This window comes from Rhinopithecus roxellana, chromosome 17, assembly GCF_007565055.1.
Source record: "Rhinopithecus roxellana isolate Shanxi Qingling chromosome 17, ASM756505v1, whole genome shotgun sequence".
NCBI classification, from domain to species: domain Eukaryota; kingdom Metazoa; phylum Chordata; class Mammalia; order Primates; family Cercopithecidae; genus Rhinopithecus; species Rhinopithecus roxellana.
The window spans coordinates 33,844,070-33,858,722 of record NC_044565.1 but is presented as its reverse complement, the minus strand read 5'-3'; the positions used below and the strand labels follow the sequence as shown (position 1 = coordinate 33,858,722).

Here is a 14,653-nt window from a genome sequence, read left to right as displayed (position 1 = left end):
CGAGGTCTCCCTCTGTTGCCTAGGCTGGAGTGCAGTTGCGCCATCTCGGCTCACTGCAAGTGCAGTGGGGCAATCTCGGCTCACTGTAACTTCCGCCTCCCGGGTTCAAGCAGTTCTCCTGCCTTGGTCTCCCCAGTAGCTGGGACTACAGGCACGTGCCACCAGGCCCAACTAAATTTTTTGTATTTTTAGTGGAGACGGGGGTTTCACCATGCTGGCCAGGCTGGTCTTGAACTCCCGACCTCATGATCCGTCTGCCTCGGCCTCCCAAAGTGCTGGGATTACAGGCGTGAGCTATTGCGCCCGACCTCAAAAATGTTTTATAGTTCTCATTGTAGGAAGGACAACTTATTCCTAGTTACTTGCTATCTCATGTACTATTATAAATAGTATCTCTTTAAAACTTTAATTTTATATTTGTTGCCAATCTAGTGAAACACATTGACCTTTGAATATTGACTTTGTATCCAGCAACTCTTAATTTAGTAATTTTTTCTACTTTCTTTTGGATTTTTCTATGCACATACCATCTACGAAAAATTAGCTATATTTCCTTTTCTTGACAAATTCGAAGACCTTCAATAATCTGAATCTGACTAACGTGCAATTTTCATCATATATTCAATAAAAAGCTGCTATTGTATTCAATCTCCTTTTCATCTCACAAGCTCCCACTCTCAGTTTACGAGGACCTGACTACTACCCCTGCCATCCCCACCAGTCTAGAGGAATTTGAGCCCAGACGCTCCTCCAGAGCAGCCTCCGGTCCCGGCTGCGGAAGTGCGCACGACCTCAGCACCTTAACAGCTCCGCCCCTCTCCGGGACCCAGCCAATCAGCGGCCGCCTCTTGCGCGCGCCCCACCGGCCAAAATGGCGGCTGCCGTTGGTGCTGAGTCCGGTTTGTAGTGCTGTTGCCCTACTCATCCCTTTCCAAAATGTGAAAGAAGAAACGGCTGGTGGAGGCGGGCCATAGGCAATGAGTCGGCGACGGAAACATGATGACAGCCCTAGCCCGAAGAAAACGCCGCACAAAACCGCGGCGGCTGAGTGCGGCTCGGTGGTCGAGCCAGGGAGGAGGCGGCTGAGGTCGGCCCGCGGTTCGTGGCCCTGCGGGGCTAGAGAGGGGCCTCCCGGGCCAGTGCGGCAGCGAGAGCAGCCTCCAACAGCCGCCTTGTGCAGTAAAAGTAACCCCGAGGGTGAGACGTCGGCAGCGCGGCCTGCCTTGGCTTCGGCGCCGCATCCCCACAGCCCAGCTTACAACAGGAAAATCTGGGGTGGGGGTGGAGTCTGGAGTGTGTATTGTGTCTCTGGGATTCACCCCTCGAGAGTCCAAAAATACTCCTATATCACTCCCCGATGGGCTTCTGTCCCCGAGCTTGAGCACTACCCCGTTAGGTTTGACCATCCACTTGCCTCCGCCACAGGAATAGGTCATGTGGTTTACCTGTTTGCGGGAGGGCGGCTGCTTTCCAGGCTGCTCCTTGGGTCAGCAGCGGTGGCGGAGCGAGGAGGAAGAGCTGATAGGCCCGCTAACCTCAGTTTATGCTCGGAGAAATTATTTCTGGTTAAACCTTGTTCTCCCCCGCCCCCCCCCCCTGCTTTAGAGAAGCGTTCATATGGAAAGTTAAAGTTTGTCTCAAAGCCTGGGTGATGTCTCACCTCATTATGAATAAACCGGAAGTTGCTGTCTGTAACATCCCTCCAAATAAGATACTAAGGATCCCATTCGTCACGATTAGTTTTGGGTGCACTTTTTGAAAGACTTCTAGTAAATCTTAGTTGGAATTGAAACTCATACAAAAGCCTTTATTCTGGAGCATGTTCTTGAAATAGTGCCTTTTTTAACCTTACATGTCTTTTTTTGTTTTTTGTTTTTTTGAGAAGGAATCTCGCTCTGTCGCCCAGGCTGGAGTGCAGTGGCGCAATCTTGGCTCACTGCAACCTCCGCCTCCCTGGTTCAAGTGATTCTCCTGCCTCAGCCTCCCGAGTAGCTGGGACTACAGGCGCCCGCCACCACGCCCAGCTAATTTTTTGTATTTTTAGTAGAGACGGGGTTTCACCGTGTTAGCCAGGATGGTCTGGATCTCCTGCCCTCTGATCCACCCGTCTTGGCCTCTCAAAGTTCTGGGATTACAAGCGTGAGCCACCGCGCCCGGCCACCTTACATGTCTTTAATACTCCCATAAAGCAATTCCGGAATGAACAAAAATCTTTATAAAAATTTGAAAGTTATTCTAGACAAAAATTCCCAAGCATTGGATCACTTACGCTTTTTGAAGAATCGCAATTAATGTAGATTAGAGCTGGTGAAAGGGGGCTAAACATATTTAGGTTTCTGTTGGGTTACTTTGGATTTTTGAATGTGCCTATAAATTACAGATGGTTCCCCAAAGCCTCCAGGTCTCAATGATAATAAATAGAATGACTTAGGTTATACAGTATTGTATTATGCATTCATAGAGCTTCTGGATTATCTAAAAGTGCTTGCTATTTACAATGTCAAGTTTGCGAAGTGCTGCATGGATTTTTATATGAAACAAGCATTTCAGTTATGGTTCAGGTAATTATCTCTGGGAAAAAAAATTATATTGGACTATGAAACTTAGTCTAAGCTATTATTTGACCCTGGGTTCTTATGAAGTAAGGTAATGCTTTAAAATGCCACAATTGTTATTTTACTCATATTTTATATAGACAGGTATGAAACACCAAAGAGAGTGCTGAAAATGGACTTACTGTCATCTTCCTTCAGTTCTCCTAATGATCCAGATGGACAGAATGATATCTTTTGGGATCAGAATTCTCCATTGACAAAGCAGTTAGGTAATTCATTATTAACATTATTTATGTGAGTAAATGTTTGATAAATGATTCAGATTTAACTAGAATTCTAGTCAGATAATAGCATCAGGAACCTCTGAGAATCTTACATGATTTTATCTGCATAAGTATGTGATGTAAACACACAGTCCTCTAAGCTGCACTAATTAAAATCATTTTCTAAGAAGTGACAGCTATTTTTTTAAAATTGAGGGGTTTTTGTTTAAAATTTATAGAAATGTCTTTGTTTCTTTTTCTTCAGGTAAAGGAAGAAAAAAACAGATTTATACCACAGATAGTGATGAGATTTCACATATTGTTAATCGTATTGCTCCTCAGGTAAATATCACTAGTTTTATAGTTTGTTTTAAAACAGTGAAGAATGTGCCACTAAGTTTTTGTAGTTTCTTTAAATGAAAAGTATTGTCTTTTATAATTCTTTTCTCTAAAAATAAGGCAGGAAAGATTACTGTTTTGCCTTTTCTACTTTTGGAATGCATATTTTGAAAAAAGGAACGTAATATAAAATATAAGTTTTTTTCTTAAGTATATATCTTGTTTTAATTTTTTAGAGTAATTTTTGACTAGGGCATTGTGTTTATCTGTAATGTGCTTAACAACGTACGGCATTCATTTTTCAAGTTGCTAAAATGATAGAATAAGGCAGTCAAAAAAATTTAAACTTTTAAGATTGTTTTGTGATTGGTATTTACTGTCTATAACGTTTCCCCATTGAAACTATTCTTCTTAATACTCATTGACTTATTATCAAGAAACACTTACAAAAGCGGAGAGCACTGAATTCAAATTTAGTCCTCTCCTTCAGCCTCCTGTGCTGTGTGACCCAGTGCAAGTTATTTAAACTCTTACCACCTCAGTTCATTCAGCTGTGAACTAGAATTACTGTGTTCCTCTTGCTCTCTTCATTGGATCATTATGAGGATTAAACTAGATAAAAATTCTTTGTAAACTATAGAGTGCTATAATTGTAAGGTTATGTTAAGGTTGTTACCGTAATAGAACCATCTCCAAAGGTTTTTTTTTTTCTGGGCCAGGCATGGTGACTCACTCCTGTAATCTCAGCCTTTTGGGAGGAAGGCTGAGGCCAGGAGAAAGGGGAAGATTGCTTGAGGCCAGGAGTTTAAGACCCCATCTCTGAAAAAAAAAACTTTGAGTGTTTCGTTTCTTTTTTTCATTTCTGTTCTTATACTGTTGGAGTGAAATAGAAATATGTTCAAGTCAATCATTTGACACAAAGCAGTCCAATAACTCTAATATTACAATTACTAAGAAGCAAAGGCTTAATACATAAAACTGTTCTGAACTTCTTTACTTTTTGTTCTCTTTTTCTTATTTAACAACATTTGAATCCAGAGAACGTTTTTGCTTAGTGTCTTCTCTAAAGGAAGTATGCCATTTTTCCTTAACATGCCCTTGAATAGTTACTGTATGTTGACCATAAACAATAGATGGCACTGGCCCAAAACATGGTTTGAAGAATTATTGTCATCCAGGTGGAAGAGACAGGAAATGAAGTTTTTCTTAGCAGCTATAAAATATCCAAAATTACACCTAGCACAGTCAAAACAACTCTGTTGCTACTAGCTCTACATTCCATGTTTAGCATGTCATAGAAACTCATTTTACTTACAGTTCATTAGTTAAATAGCATTTATGTCATAATAATACTTACTCTATAAGTTAACAATAGATCTTCATTAATTGTGGGTTTCACAGGAAAGAAGCATAATAAAATGTGTTTGGGCAGGCCAGTCTAAATAGTGATAAAAAGATAGTTGTGAATAAATTATTGGACCCTTTACCTAAGTGGGCTGGAAATAATAGCTCATATAAAGAAATGCCAACAGTATGCAAGTGGTAACTTGTATAAAAAGAAAAAAATAGTGAAATTAGTAGCTTTAAAATGTTACCCTCTTAAACTGAGTCCTTTTAAAGCATATAAATCTTTAGTAGTTTCAAGGTCTGCTTGAAAGCTTGTCATATTCTCAGAATGACAAATATTTATATTGTTTATTTTTAGGTGAGTCATTCTCAAATCATTATTTAATTTTCTTTTAACGTTTACAGAGATAGCATTTTTTTTTTAAATACTTGGTTTTATTTTGATTGGACAGTCAGTTCACTTTCTGCAGGGATATTTTTTATACAATGTTGTTTATTTGAAGATGGTATATATCTTCATTTATACAGCTTTGCACAGTATACCTTTTATAATGAAATGAAGTAATGCATTTAGATACCTTATACAGCACCTGGATTATGGTTGAAAATCAATAAATTATGTAATTATTCATGAAGAAATATGTAATATGTACAAATAGTATACAAACATACATAGGACCCATGTATATGTAAAGTTGGGAACATAAAGTCATAATTTAGTCCTCTGAAAATTGAATGAATTTAAAATTACTTTAGTAAATGGCAGAGTTCATAATTAAGACTATTATTTTCTTTAAATTCAAGATTGTTGAAATAAAAGGGAAAATATATATTGAGTCTGAAAGTGAAATTACTGATTTTCTTGAGTATTTGCAAAGCTAAAGGCAACTAGGTTCAAGTCGATATTAAGAAAACTTTTTTGATTCATTGAGGATTTGAAGTACCAAGTTGTAGGGATCTTTTCATCTAAATATTCTAGTAAATAAATGTAAACTGACACTGTTATGCCCAGTATTGTGCTGAATGCTGAGTTATTCTAAGAAGAGTCCTTGCCTTTGAGTAGCCTATAATCTAGTAGTAATGTTATTTTTTAACTTATGTGATATTTATGTTCATTCTAGGTACTGTAAAATAGAGTGAAAATGGTTACTTGATTTGATTTGTTGGTTTGGTTTGCAATTAATGCCTAAAGCTCATTCTGTAATTTTTTTGTGTGATCAAGTGACTGAAAGGTACAGCAAAAATATCCAAGTCTAAAATGCCTTTTTTCTGTATATTATCTGGGTAAACTTTTCTGCTTTCTCTATTTTATTATTCTTATTCCTATCTCATTCTCAGTTCTAACCTTGCTCTTACCTCTTAATTCAGTCCTGACCTCAATTCTGAGTGTTCTTAATTTAGGTCAACATGGATTGTCCAACTTTAGATAAAGGTTATAATAAGGTTAAAAAAAATTTTGAGAAACAGATGATACAGAAAGTATAAGAATCTTAGGGCAATTAAAATGTCAATTTTCTTTTAATAAAAACATGCTTCTGTTATTAAATGTACATTTGATAAATTTAATTCTTAAAACAATTTTTTTTTTAAAATAAGCAATTTGTAATTCTGAATGTTTTCATTCTCTGAAACAAGTGGATCAATTCTTGTAGCTTATTATTTCTACCTCCCAACTTCTCATTGTTTTTGAGTTTGTTTGGTAACTTACCTCACCAGAATTTAGGAAATTAATTCAAAGTAGTTTTTATTTTCTTTTTTATTTTGTTTTTCTGGAAGGGGACGGGGTGCTACATTAGTACTTTATACCTCTTTTGTTCCCTATCTGCCAAAGGATGAAAAACCAACAACAAGTTCTATGCTGGACATGTGGATTGGTGAAACTGCTATTCCTTGTACTCCCAGTGTAGTGAAAGGAAAATCAAGAGCAAAAATCAGCTGCACAAAGTAAGTTAAGACTTTTCAGCTTTTCTGAAATTCAGTGAAGCAAATTTTTTTTGTAATACTCCATTTTCGTTTTGTGAATATATCAAAATTTTTGTTAATAAAATTTCCACAGTTTTGATCTATCAAATTTTGGAGTTAAAATAATTGTAAGTGTTAAAATCTTAGAGCTTTAACATCAAAATATGTTAAATAACAGTTGGATATAATGTCTCAGAACATTTTTAATTATAATTTTTAAATCTTGTTTAATAGGTTAAAAACACAAAATCAAGAAGAAGAACTTATGAAACTGGCTAAACAATTTGATAAAAATATGGAAGAGCTAGATGTGATTCAAGAGCAAAACAAGAGTAATTATGATTTTACCCAGATGATTTCAGAAACAGAGATTTTAAGTAATCATAAAGATAATACACAGATGCAGTCATTACATAATATAGTTCCTGAAATAGATAATGCTACAAAAAAGAAGCCAATCAAAGGAAACACCAAGATGTCTATGGCAGATAATCAAAATAGCAGTCAGAAGCCATTTGACCAAACTGCTGAAGCAGCCTTTAATGCTCTTTTTGATGGTTCTACTCAGAAGTGTAGCGGACAGTTAAGCCAAGAACTGCCAGAGGCTTTTTGGAGCACCAGTAATACTACCTTTGTAAAGACAAATGCTTTGAAAGAGGAGAAAATCATTACTAATGAAACTCTGGTCATTGAAAAACTGTCAAATAAAACCCCACGATCACTTTCTTCTCAAGTAGATACACCCATAATGACAAAATCATGTGTGACTTCCAGTACTAAGAAGCCAGAAACTTCTAAGAGGTACATTGATGCATTTACTACCAGTGATTTTGAGGATGATTGGGAAAACTTACTAGGTAATGAACCTTTTGCTATGCAAAATGTCGACATGCCTGAACTCTTCCCTTCTAAAACAGCCCAGGTTACTGGTCAAAAGGAAATTTGTACCTTTAATAGTAAAACTGTTAAAAATATGTCAAGAGCAAATACAAATCCAGATGCCAGGTTAGGAGATTCAGAAGTATTACAAGATCTTTCTTCAAAGACATGTGACAGAGAATTAATAGGTGCAGAATATAGATTTTCACCAAATCCAAATAAATCAAACAAATTATCATCCACTAGAAATAAAATGAAATTTGAGAACTCTTCCAATAAAATTGTTATTCAAGACAAAATTCAAGATTGTATACTTACATCTAATCTGACAAAAATAAAGGAAGATATTCTTACTAAATCTACTGTATATGCTTCCGAAAAGAAGTCAGCTTTCAACACAAGATATTCTAATGAGCAGAAAAATAAGTGCATTTTAAATCAGGCTGTGAAAGCCCCCGTTAATACTGATCTTTTTGGCTCTGCAAATCTAGGCAATGAAACCAGTGTTAGTAACCCAAATCAGACTAGTGCATCAAAATTAGGTTCTTTCTTTGATGATTGGAATGATCCCTCATTTGCCAATGAAATTATTAAAGCATGTCATCAATTAGATAATACCTGGGAAGCAGATGATGTAGATGATGATTTGTTGTACCAAGCATGTGATGATATTGAAAGACTAACTCAGCAACAAGACATTAGAAAGGACAGTAAGACATCAGAAAGTATATGTGAGATCAATAATAATTCCGAACATGGAGCCAAAAACATGTTTACTATATCTAAACAAGGAAGTAATTTGGTACAATCAAAGCATTTGAATCCAGATAGCGCTTCAGTGCAGACTTCTTTGACAAATAGCTCACAAACAGATAAGCCAATGAAAATGGAGAAAGGGGAAATGTATGGAAATTCTCCAAGATTTTTAGGTGCCACAAATTTGACTATGTATTCTAAGATCTCAAACTGTCAGATAAATAATCTGCATGTGCCTTGTACTAACACTGATGTTCCAATACGAGTGAATAGTTCCAAATTGGTTATTTCGGGAAGTTCAAGTGTAACTTCAGATAATATGAATACAGAAATTGCTACTTACAAGAAGAAACTGAGTACTAAGCAGCTATGCCATAAGAGTATAACAGATGAATCTCAGAGCAACCGTAACAAAACAGTTGGATTTTCAAAGTTTACATTTACAAGGATGAAAAATTCTCAGATTCTTTCTCAGTTTAATCAAAATTGTATAACTGGAAGTGTGTCTGATACCAAAATTACACAGGGTGTGGAGAAAAAGAAAAGTGTCAACCCATTGCTGGAGGAAGCTGTTGGACAGCAATCTTTGGTGAAATTTTCTGAATCTTCGAAACAATCTTCAAAAGGCATGTATGAAATATGAAATAGTTTTCTTTGAAAAGTATCTTAAAAAGTAGTAAAATAATTATTTGTTGTTTTTGAGTGTGAGTAATATATAAGGTAAAACTATAACTAATTAGAATTCTTAAAATGATACTTGGAAATAATTATAGTGCATTATACAAAGAGTAGTTGGTTTATTTTTCAAAATATTACATTGAATTCTTTCCCAGCACTTAATACAATGACTGGCATATAGTAGGTACTCAGGAAATATTTTTTGAATGATTTATTAATTGTTTCTTGGAAAATCATACCTTTAGATAAATGTACTACAGTGTTCATTTTAAGATTGCATTTACTAAATTGTTTTAAAACTTGAGTAATCTTATAGGAAGCAGATGATGGAGCAGTGAGGTAAATAATATTTAGAAATTTAGAGCATTCTAATTAAACATCTTTACTAGTGTGATATTTGATATAAACGTGCTAGTGGTGATGGTTAAAATTATGATTTACTTATTTGATAACAACTATCATTTCTGATTCTTCCAATTCCTCTTTTCTCCAGCTCTCCATTCTATCAATAAGTTTCATTGTTTCTATCTCAAAAACCCTGTATCCCCAAACTATCCATTTTTCTTTCTACAACAAGTTAACATTTCTTGACGAGACTACTGCAGTTCTTTTATCTATCTCCTTTCAATTCTCATCTCCAAATAGTGGAATAGCCTTTTAAAATTGGATGGGCAAAAATGACGTTTCTATGCTTAAAACAACCTTCAATGGCTGCCCATCATATTTCAAATAAAATCCAAACTGTGTACTGTGACCAACAAAGCTGTGGATTATCTCTCTTCAACCTGCGTCTCCTCTTTTTTCCTTACCTACTAATCTTCAGCTATACCAGCTGTCTTTTAGTTTCTCAAACAGTTAATGTTTCTTCCTTGTCCAGGAACGTAGACCGTGCTCTTCCCTTTGACTAAAACTACTTCTTTTCAACATGTGACCCCTCCTCCACTCTTTTGTTGGTGCTTTCTTATATCTCAATATATTACTACTTTCTCACAGAGGCCTTCCTTGAAGAGTCTCTAAATCTCTTTGTTTATTTTTTATTTCTTAATTGCTTTTATCACAAGTTGCAATTAAATTTTTAGTGACTCTTCTCTGCCTTGTTGGCATTACTGCTACAACTTTCCTATTTAAGTGACTTTTTTAAAATTTACAACAGTAATATGCTAGTTATTTAAAAAGAAAACAGTATAGAATAATTTGAAGTAAAACGTTAAGTCTTATGTTTCTCCTTTCTCATAACCATCCCTTAGGGAAAACCACTATTAATAGTTTGGTATACATTATGTAGCATTTTCTATGCATATAAAAAGGTATGTGTGTGTGTATATACATATATATGTGTATGCGTATATACCTGCAGGTTTATTTAAATATTAATAAATCTGTATACCCACTATTTGGCAACTTGCTTTTGCCTTAATATAGCTGTCTTTTCCTATTAGTACATTTAAATTTATTTTAGTCCTGTTAATGACTAAGTGATATATATAGTGGATGTATCATAATTTAACTGTTTCTCTGTGATGGAAGTTTGGGTTGGTTGCAGTCTTTTGCAATTACAAACAATACTCCAGTAAATATCCTTCTACATGAATTTCTGCATGCTTGTATAATCATATCTGTTAATTCCTAAAAAATTGCTACAAGAGAAAGTTTTGAAATTTGATGGATACCACCAAATTGCTGTCTGAAGCAGTTATACCAATTTATCTTGTCAACGCTGACAATAAATAATTCTCTACACCCAGGGTGTCCAATCTTTTGGCTTCCCCAGGCCACATTGGAAGAATTATCTTGGACCACACATAAAATACACTGACACTCATAATAGCTGATGAACTAAAAAAAAAAAAAAAAAAATCACAAAAAAACTCATAATATTTTAAGAAAGTTTATGAATTTGTATTGGGCTGCATTCAAAGCCGTGTTGGGCTGCAGGTAGCCTGTGGGCTGCAGGTTGGATAGCTTGCTTTACATGATAGCCCAAACTAGGTATTTTGAAATGTTAAAAATTGTTCTCAATCTATAGTAATTATAAGTATTTAAATTTGTATTAAAGTGAGTATATTGTAACTAATTCAAGCATATTCCCAGCATGAATTTATTTACAGACAGAGTTTAACAATGGAGGGGTTACAGGCACTGATCTGATTTGCAGTCAGAAGTCTGTGTGTAACTTTTGATCCCCCAAAATCTTAACTGCTAATAGCCTGCTGTTGATCAGAAACTTTTCTGATAACAAATAATTAATTAATGCATATTTTGTATGCTCTAATATGTATTATATACTGTATTCTTACCATAAGCTGGAGAAAGTGTTATTAAAATCATAAGGAAGAGAAAATAATATTTACTATTCATTAAGTGAAAGTGGATCATCATAAAGGTCTTCATCCTCATAATCTTCATGTCTAGTAGGCCGAAAAGGATGAAGAGTAGGAGTTGGTCTTGTTGTCTCAGGGGTGGTCAGATGCAGAAAACAACCTACAAATGAGTGGACTTGCCAGTTCAAGCCCATGTTGTTCAAGGGTCACCTATAGTTATAATTCTATAAAGACTAAACCTCCTGGAGTATTTGAGTTTTCCCAAAACTCCTATCTACCAATCTGTCTGCATTTTTCATGGATAATCTGCCTTTTCGCTTATCTCATCAATATTTTCTTTAAGCTTATTGATAGTACCGAGTCTCTTAATTACTATTAACTTTGTTGATGTTTTCTATTGTTTCTACTTCCTTTTACTTTGTTATGTAGCAAGCTGCTCTCGAGGGAAGTATCTCTGAAACAAAACTCACTTAACTCCCTCATTGATTTCAGGCAGGAGTTGGCAAACTATGATCCATCCAAATCCAGCCTGCAGCTTATTTATGTATAGCCAGCACACTAAAAATGATTTTTACATTTTAAATGGTTGGGAAAAAATCAAAAGGAGAATAATATTTCATGACATTTGAAAATTATATGAAATCCAGATTTCATTGTCCATAAACAGGTTTTATTTGAACACAGCTCATCAGTTTTCAACACATTTTCCATAACTATTTTTGCTACAATGGTACAGGTGAGCAGTTGCAACAAGGTACTCAAAGGTTAACATTCTTGCCTTCTGACTCTACAGGAGAAAAAAAAAAATTACTGACCCTTGCACTGTAAGATCAAGGTTAAGAAGAGCAGCTTTTGCTTAGTATTTTACAATATTTTAAGACTTCATTGTGTATTTTTATTATAGACTGAGTTAAAGGAAGACTGATGAGAAAAATGGATGCGTCCCTAAATCAAATTTTCATGGTGTGACCTGATTATCATTTGAAATTATTTGTTATAATATTACCAAGCAAATTGTAAGACCAACTTTAGGAAATTATATTTTCTGCTGTTGTAGATTATTAACCTGTTTTCACACAAATTCAGTGTAAAGTCTTTGTATGTGTAGTCTTGAGTTTGTTGTGTTTCTCAGCTTTGATACTAAAATATTAGATAATTAGTCAAGCTAATTAGAAAGTATCTTCTGGTGTCTTTCTTTAGGGAAAAATAGCTACAGTCTGTTAGGTAAACAGCTTAGGAAATAAAAGCCGTCAAAATCATCTGGGAAACTTATTCAAAATATATATTTCTTAGGCTGAATACCCCCTCCCATTTTTGATTATACCAATAAAGGAGAAGGAGGCAGATTATATATTTTGGAAAATGCCTCTGTTAGTTAACAAGAGAAATGTCTCATAAATTGTGAATCTTTTTCTAGATGTCAGAATAAATGATATTTCTCTTCTGTCAATATTACAGATTCTTCTTTCTTGAAAAGCATATTTTACAACATAAATGGTTTTACTGGTGAAAGTTTACTTAAATATGTATTAGGGTGATAATCTTAAACTTAAAATATCATTTAAATGAGAAAGTGATTTCTAATACAAAGCTTCAACTTACTAAGTTAATTGAGATTATTTTAAAGTTTCTCCAAAATGCATCCTCCAAATAAAAATATAATTTCTAACAGTGAATCACAGGTAACCAGTCTGACATGAGAGATTTCATTTAATCACTCTAAAATATATTTCCTCAGTGGATGAAATGAAAACTTTAAAGGGAAAAGTGGATGTGAATATTAATATAACATCTTATGTAAATATACACTATTTGAGATACTGATAGCTAATTTAATTCCTTATATTTTGACTATTTTCCTATTAAAGTGTACATAACATTTAAAATCCCAATGTATCCTTTTTAAAGATATATTTATTCATAGGTCATATAAATTAGATGTCATTGTCCACAAGAATTATTTGGTGGGTAGTCAGTTTTCTATCAAATTGAATTTTATCACACTGTGAAAACAATGTATCAAATAGAGACCGGTCCATCAGTGCTTGATTTTCTTTTGAACTGTAGCGTTATATCTGGAATTTTATATTTAGTAGTTTAGTTTAATAGCCAACTAATATGGCAAATCTAGGTGATTAAAATTAAAGCACATATTGAATGACTTTATAGGCTATAAAAGTAAATTCATCTTTTGTTGAATTTTTAGAGGAAGAAGAGAGAAATAGAAAGTGTTCTCCTGAAGAAATTCAGAGAAAAAGACAAGAAGCGCTAGTTCGGAGAATGGCTAAAGCTCGAGCCTCATCTGTAAATGCAGCTCCCACTTCATTTCTTTAATGAAATATTGGAAGACTTCACAAAGACTGCTGATAACTATCTGTGATAGGAAATGTTTTTTTCTTGATTTCTCTGTGAGAAATGTAATGCTGACTTTTATAAAGCCTGGACTTCTACTTTATTTAATAAATCAATGTTTGCAATGGTAAATGAAACAAATCAATGTTGTAATGGTAAATGAAACATTTCCTTGGACATGTATTTCAAAGTCATTACATATAAGTTTTGGAAATTCAGGAAAGTTAGCAATTATGTACAGATATTATACAGAGGAAAGTAGTTATATTTTTAAATGCTATAATTGCAGAGGATCATCAAAAAAGAGGTAATCTATGTTATTTCCTATTCTAATGTGTTTTCCTAATATAAAACTTCAACTTTCTAAGTTAGAAGAGACGATTTTTGTTATTTTACTTTCATTACTTCCAGATTTTAATTAATACTTTCATATTTCTAGGAACATGGTTGATATGAAATAAAGGACTTTATTTGTAAGGAAATTATTTTCAGTTCTTAGAAGTAGATTTGAATTTTAATAATTCTAAAAGGTGACACATTTTGGAAACTTTCCACCATATTTAGGAAAACTGATTTTAGAAGTCTAACATAGAAGAAGTAGTAAATTGTCTACAAAAGTAATGTGGCATCATTAACATTTAGAACTGGCAGAAACTTCATATGTCATCTGGTCCAGCTTCCTTATTGTGTCGGTGAGAAAACGTAATACTGTTTTCAAAGTCGTAGGTAAGTTAATGCTGTGCTATAATTAGAATGATTACTTTGGACACCTAAACAATTATACCATTTGCTTCAAAGTATTAGTACATAAAATAACTTGAGGGATTGTTATTTTCTAGTATAAAACAAAAGATGTAATTAAAATACAAAAGATGTAATAAGGACTGTTTGCTAATAATGCTCATTTTTCCTTATTTTGCTTTAAAGAATTAGTCTTTCCAGGATATAAAAATGATAATCTTTTTTCTTTTCACTTTTTCTGTAACTGTGTAATTTTTCCCTCAATTAATTTACTTACTTTACTAATCTTTTCTTCTCTATTACTGTTTTGTTTTTTCTTTTTTTGCCGTTTTGCCTATTTGGCATTTGCTAAACCAATAATAGAAGTCCAACTAGAGGGCGTAAGGCAGGGAGGATGCTTTATTCCTCTTAAATGGTTTTAGGAGAGCTAGGGAAAGTTAGAGATACAAAACACCTGTCA

At 34.2% G+C, this 14,653-nt stretch overlaps 1 protein-coding gene across 2 annotated transcripts; it reads left to right on the top strand.

Annotated features, from left to right (window-relative positions):
• Positions 1–912: 912 nt before the first annotated feature.
• Positions 913–13,813, top strand: ETAA1 (ETAA1 activator of ATR kinase). Of its 2 annotated transcripts, none has more exons than XM_010360058.2 (6): positions 913–1,197; positions 2,696–2,824; positions 3,084–3,160; positions 6,336–6,448; positions 6,701–8,727; positions 13,307–13,813. In XM_010360058.2, the coding sequence occupies exons 1-6, from the start codon at positions 978–980 to the stop codon at positions 13,432–13,434; spliced, it is 2,694 nt and encodes an 897-aa protein (XP_010358360.2). In that variant the 5' UTR covers positions 913–977; the 3' UTR covers positions 13,435–13,813. The 2 variants fall into 2 exon arrangements, with proteins under 2 accessions (XP_010358360.2, XP_030777332.1); XM_030921472.1 differs by having other exon boundaries at positions 1,073–1,197; positions 2,700–2,824.
• Positions 13,814–14,653: the final 840 nt, after the last annotated feature.

Coding starts and splice junctions, on each gene's coding strand:
- ETAA1 (XM_010360058.2), top strand. CDS start 978: ATGAGTCGGCGACGGAAACATGATGACAGCCCTAGCCCGAAGAAAACG. Junction 3,161..6,335: donor TTAATCGTATTGCTCCTCAG/GTAAATATCACT, acceptor TATCTGCCAAAG/GATGAAAAACCAACAACAAG. Junction 8,728..13,306: donor TTCGAAACAATCTTCAAAAG/GCATGTATGAAA, acceptor TTGAATTTTTAG/AGGAAGAAGAGAGAAATAGA.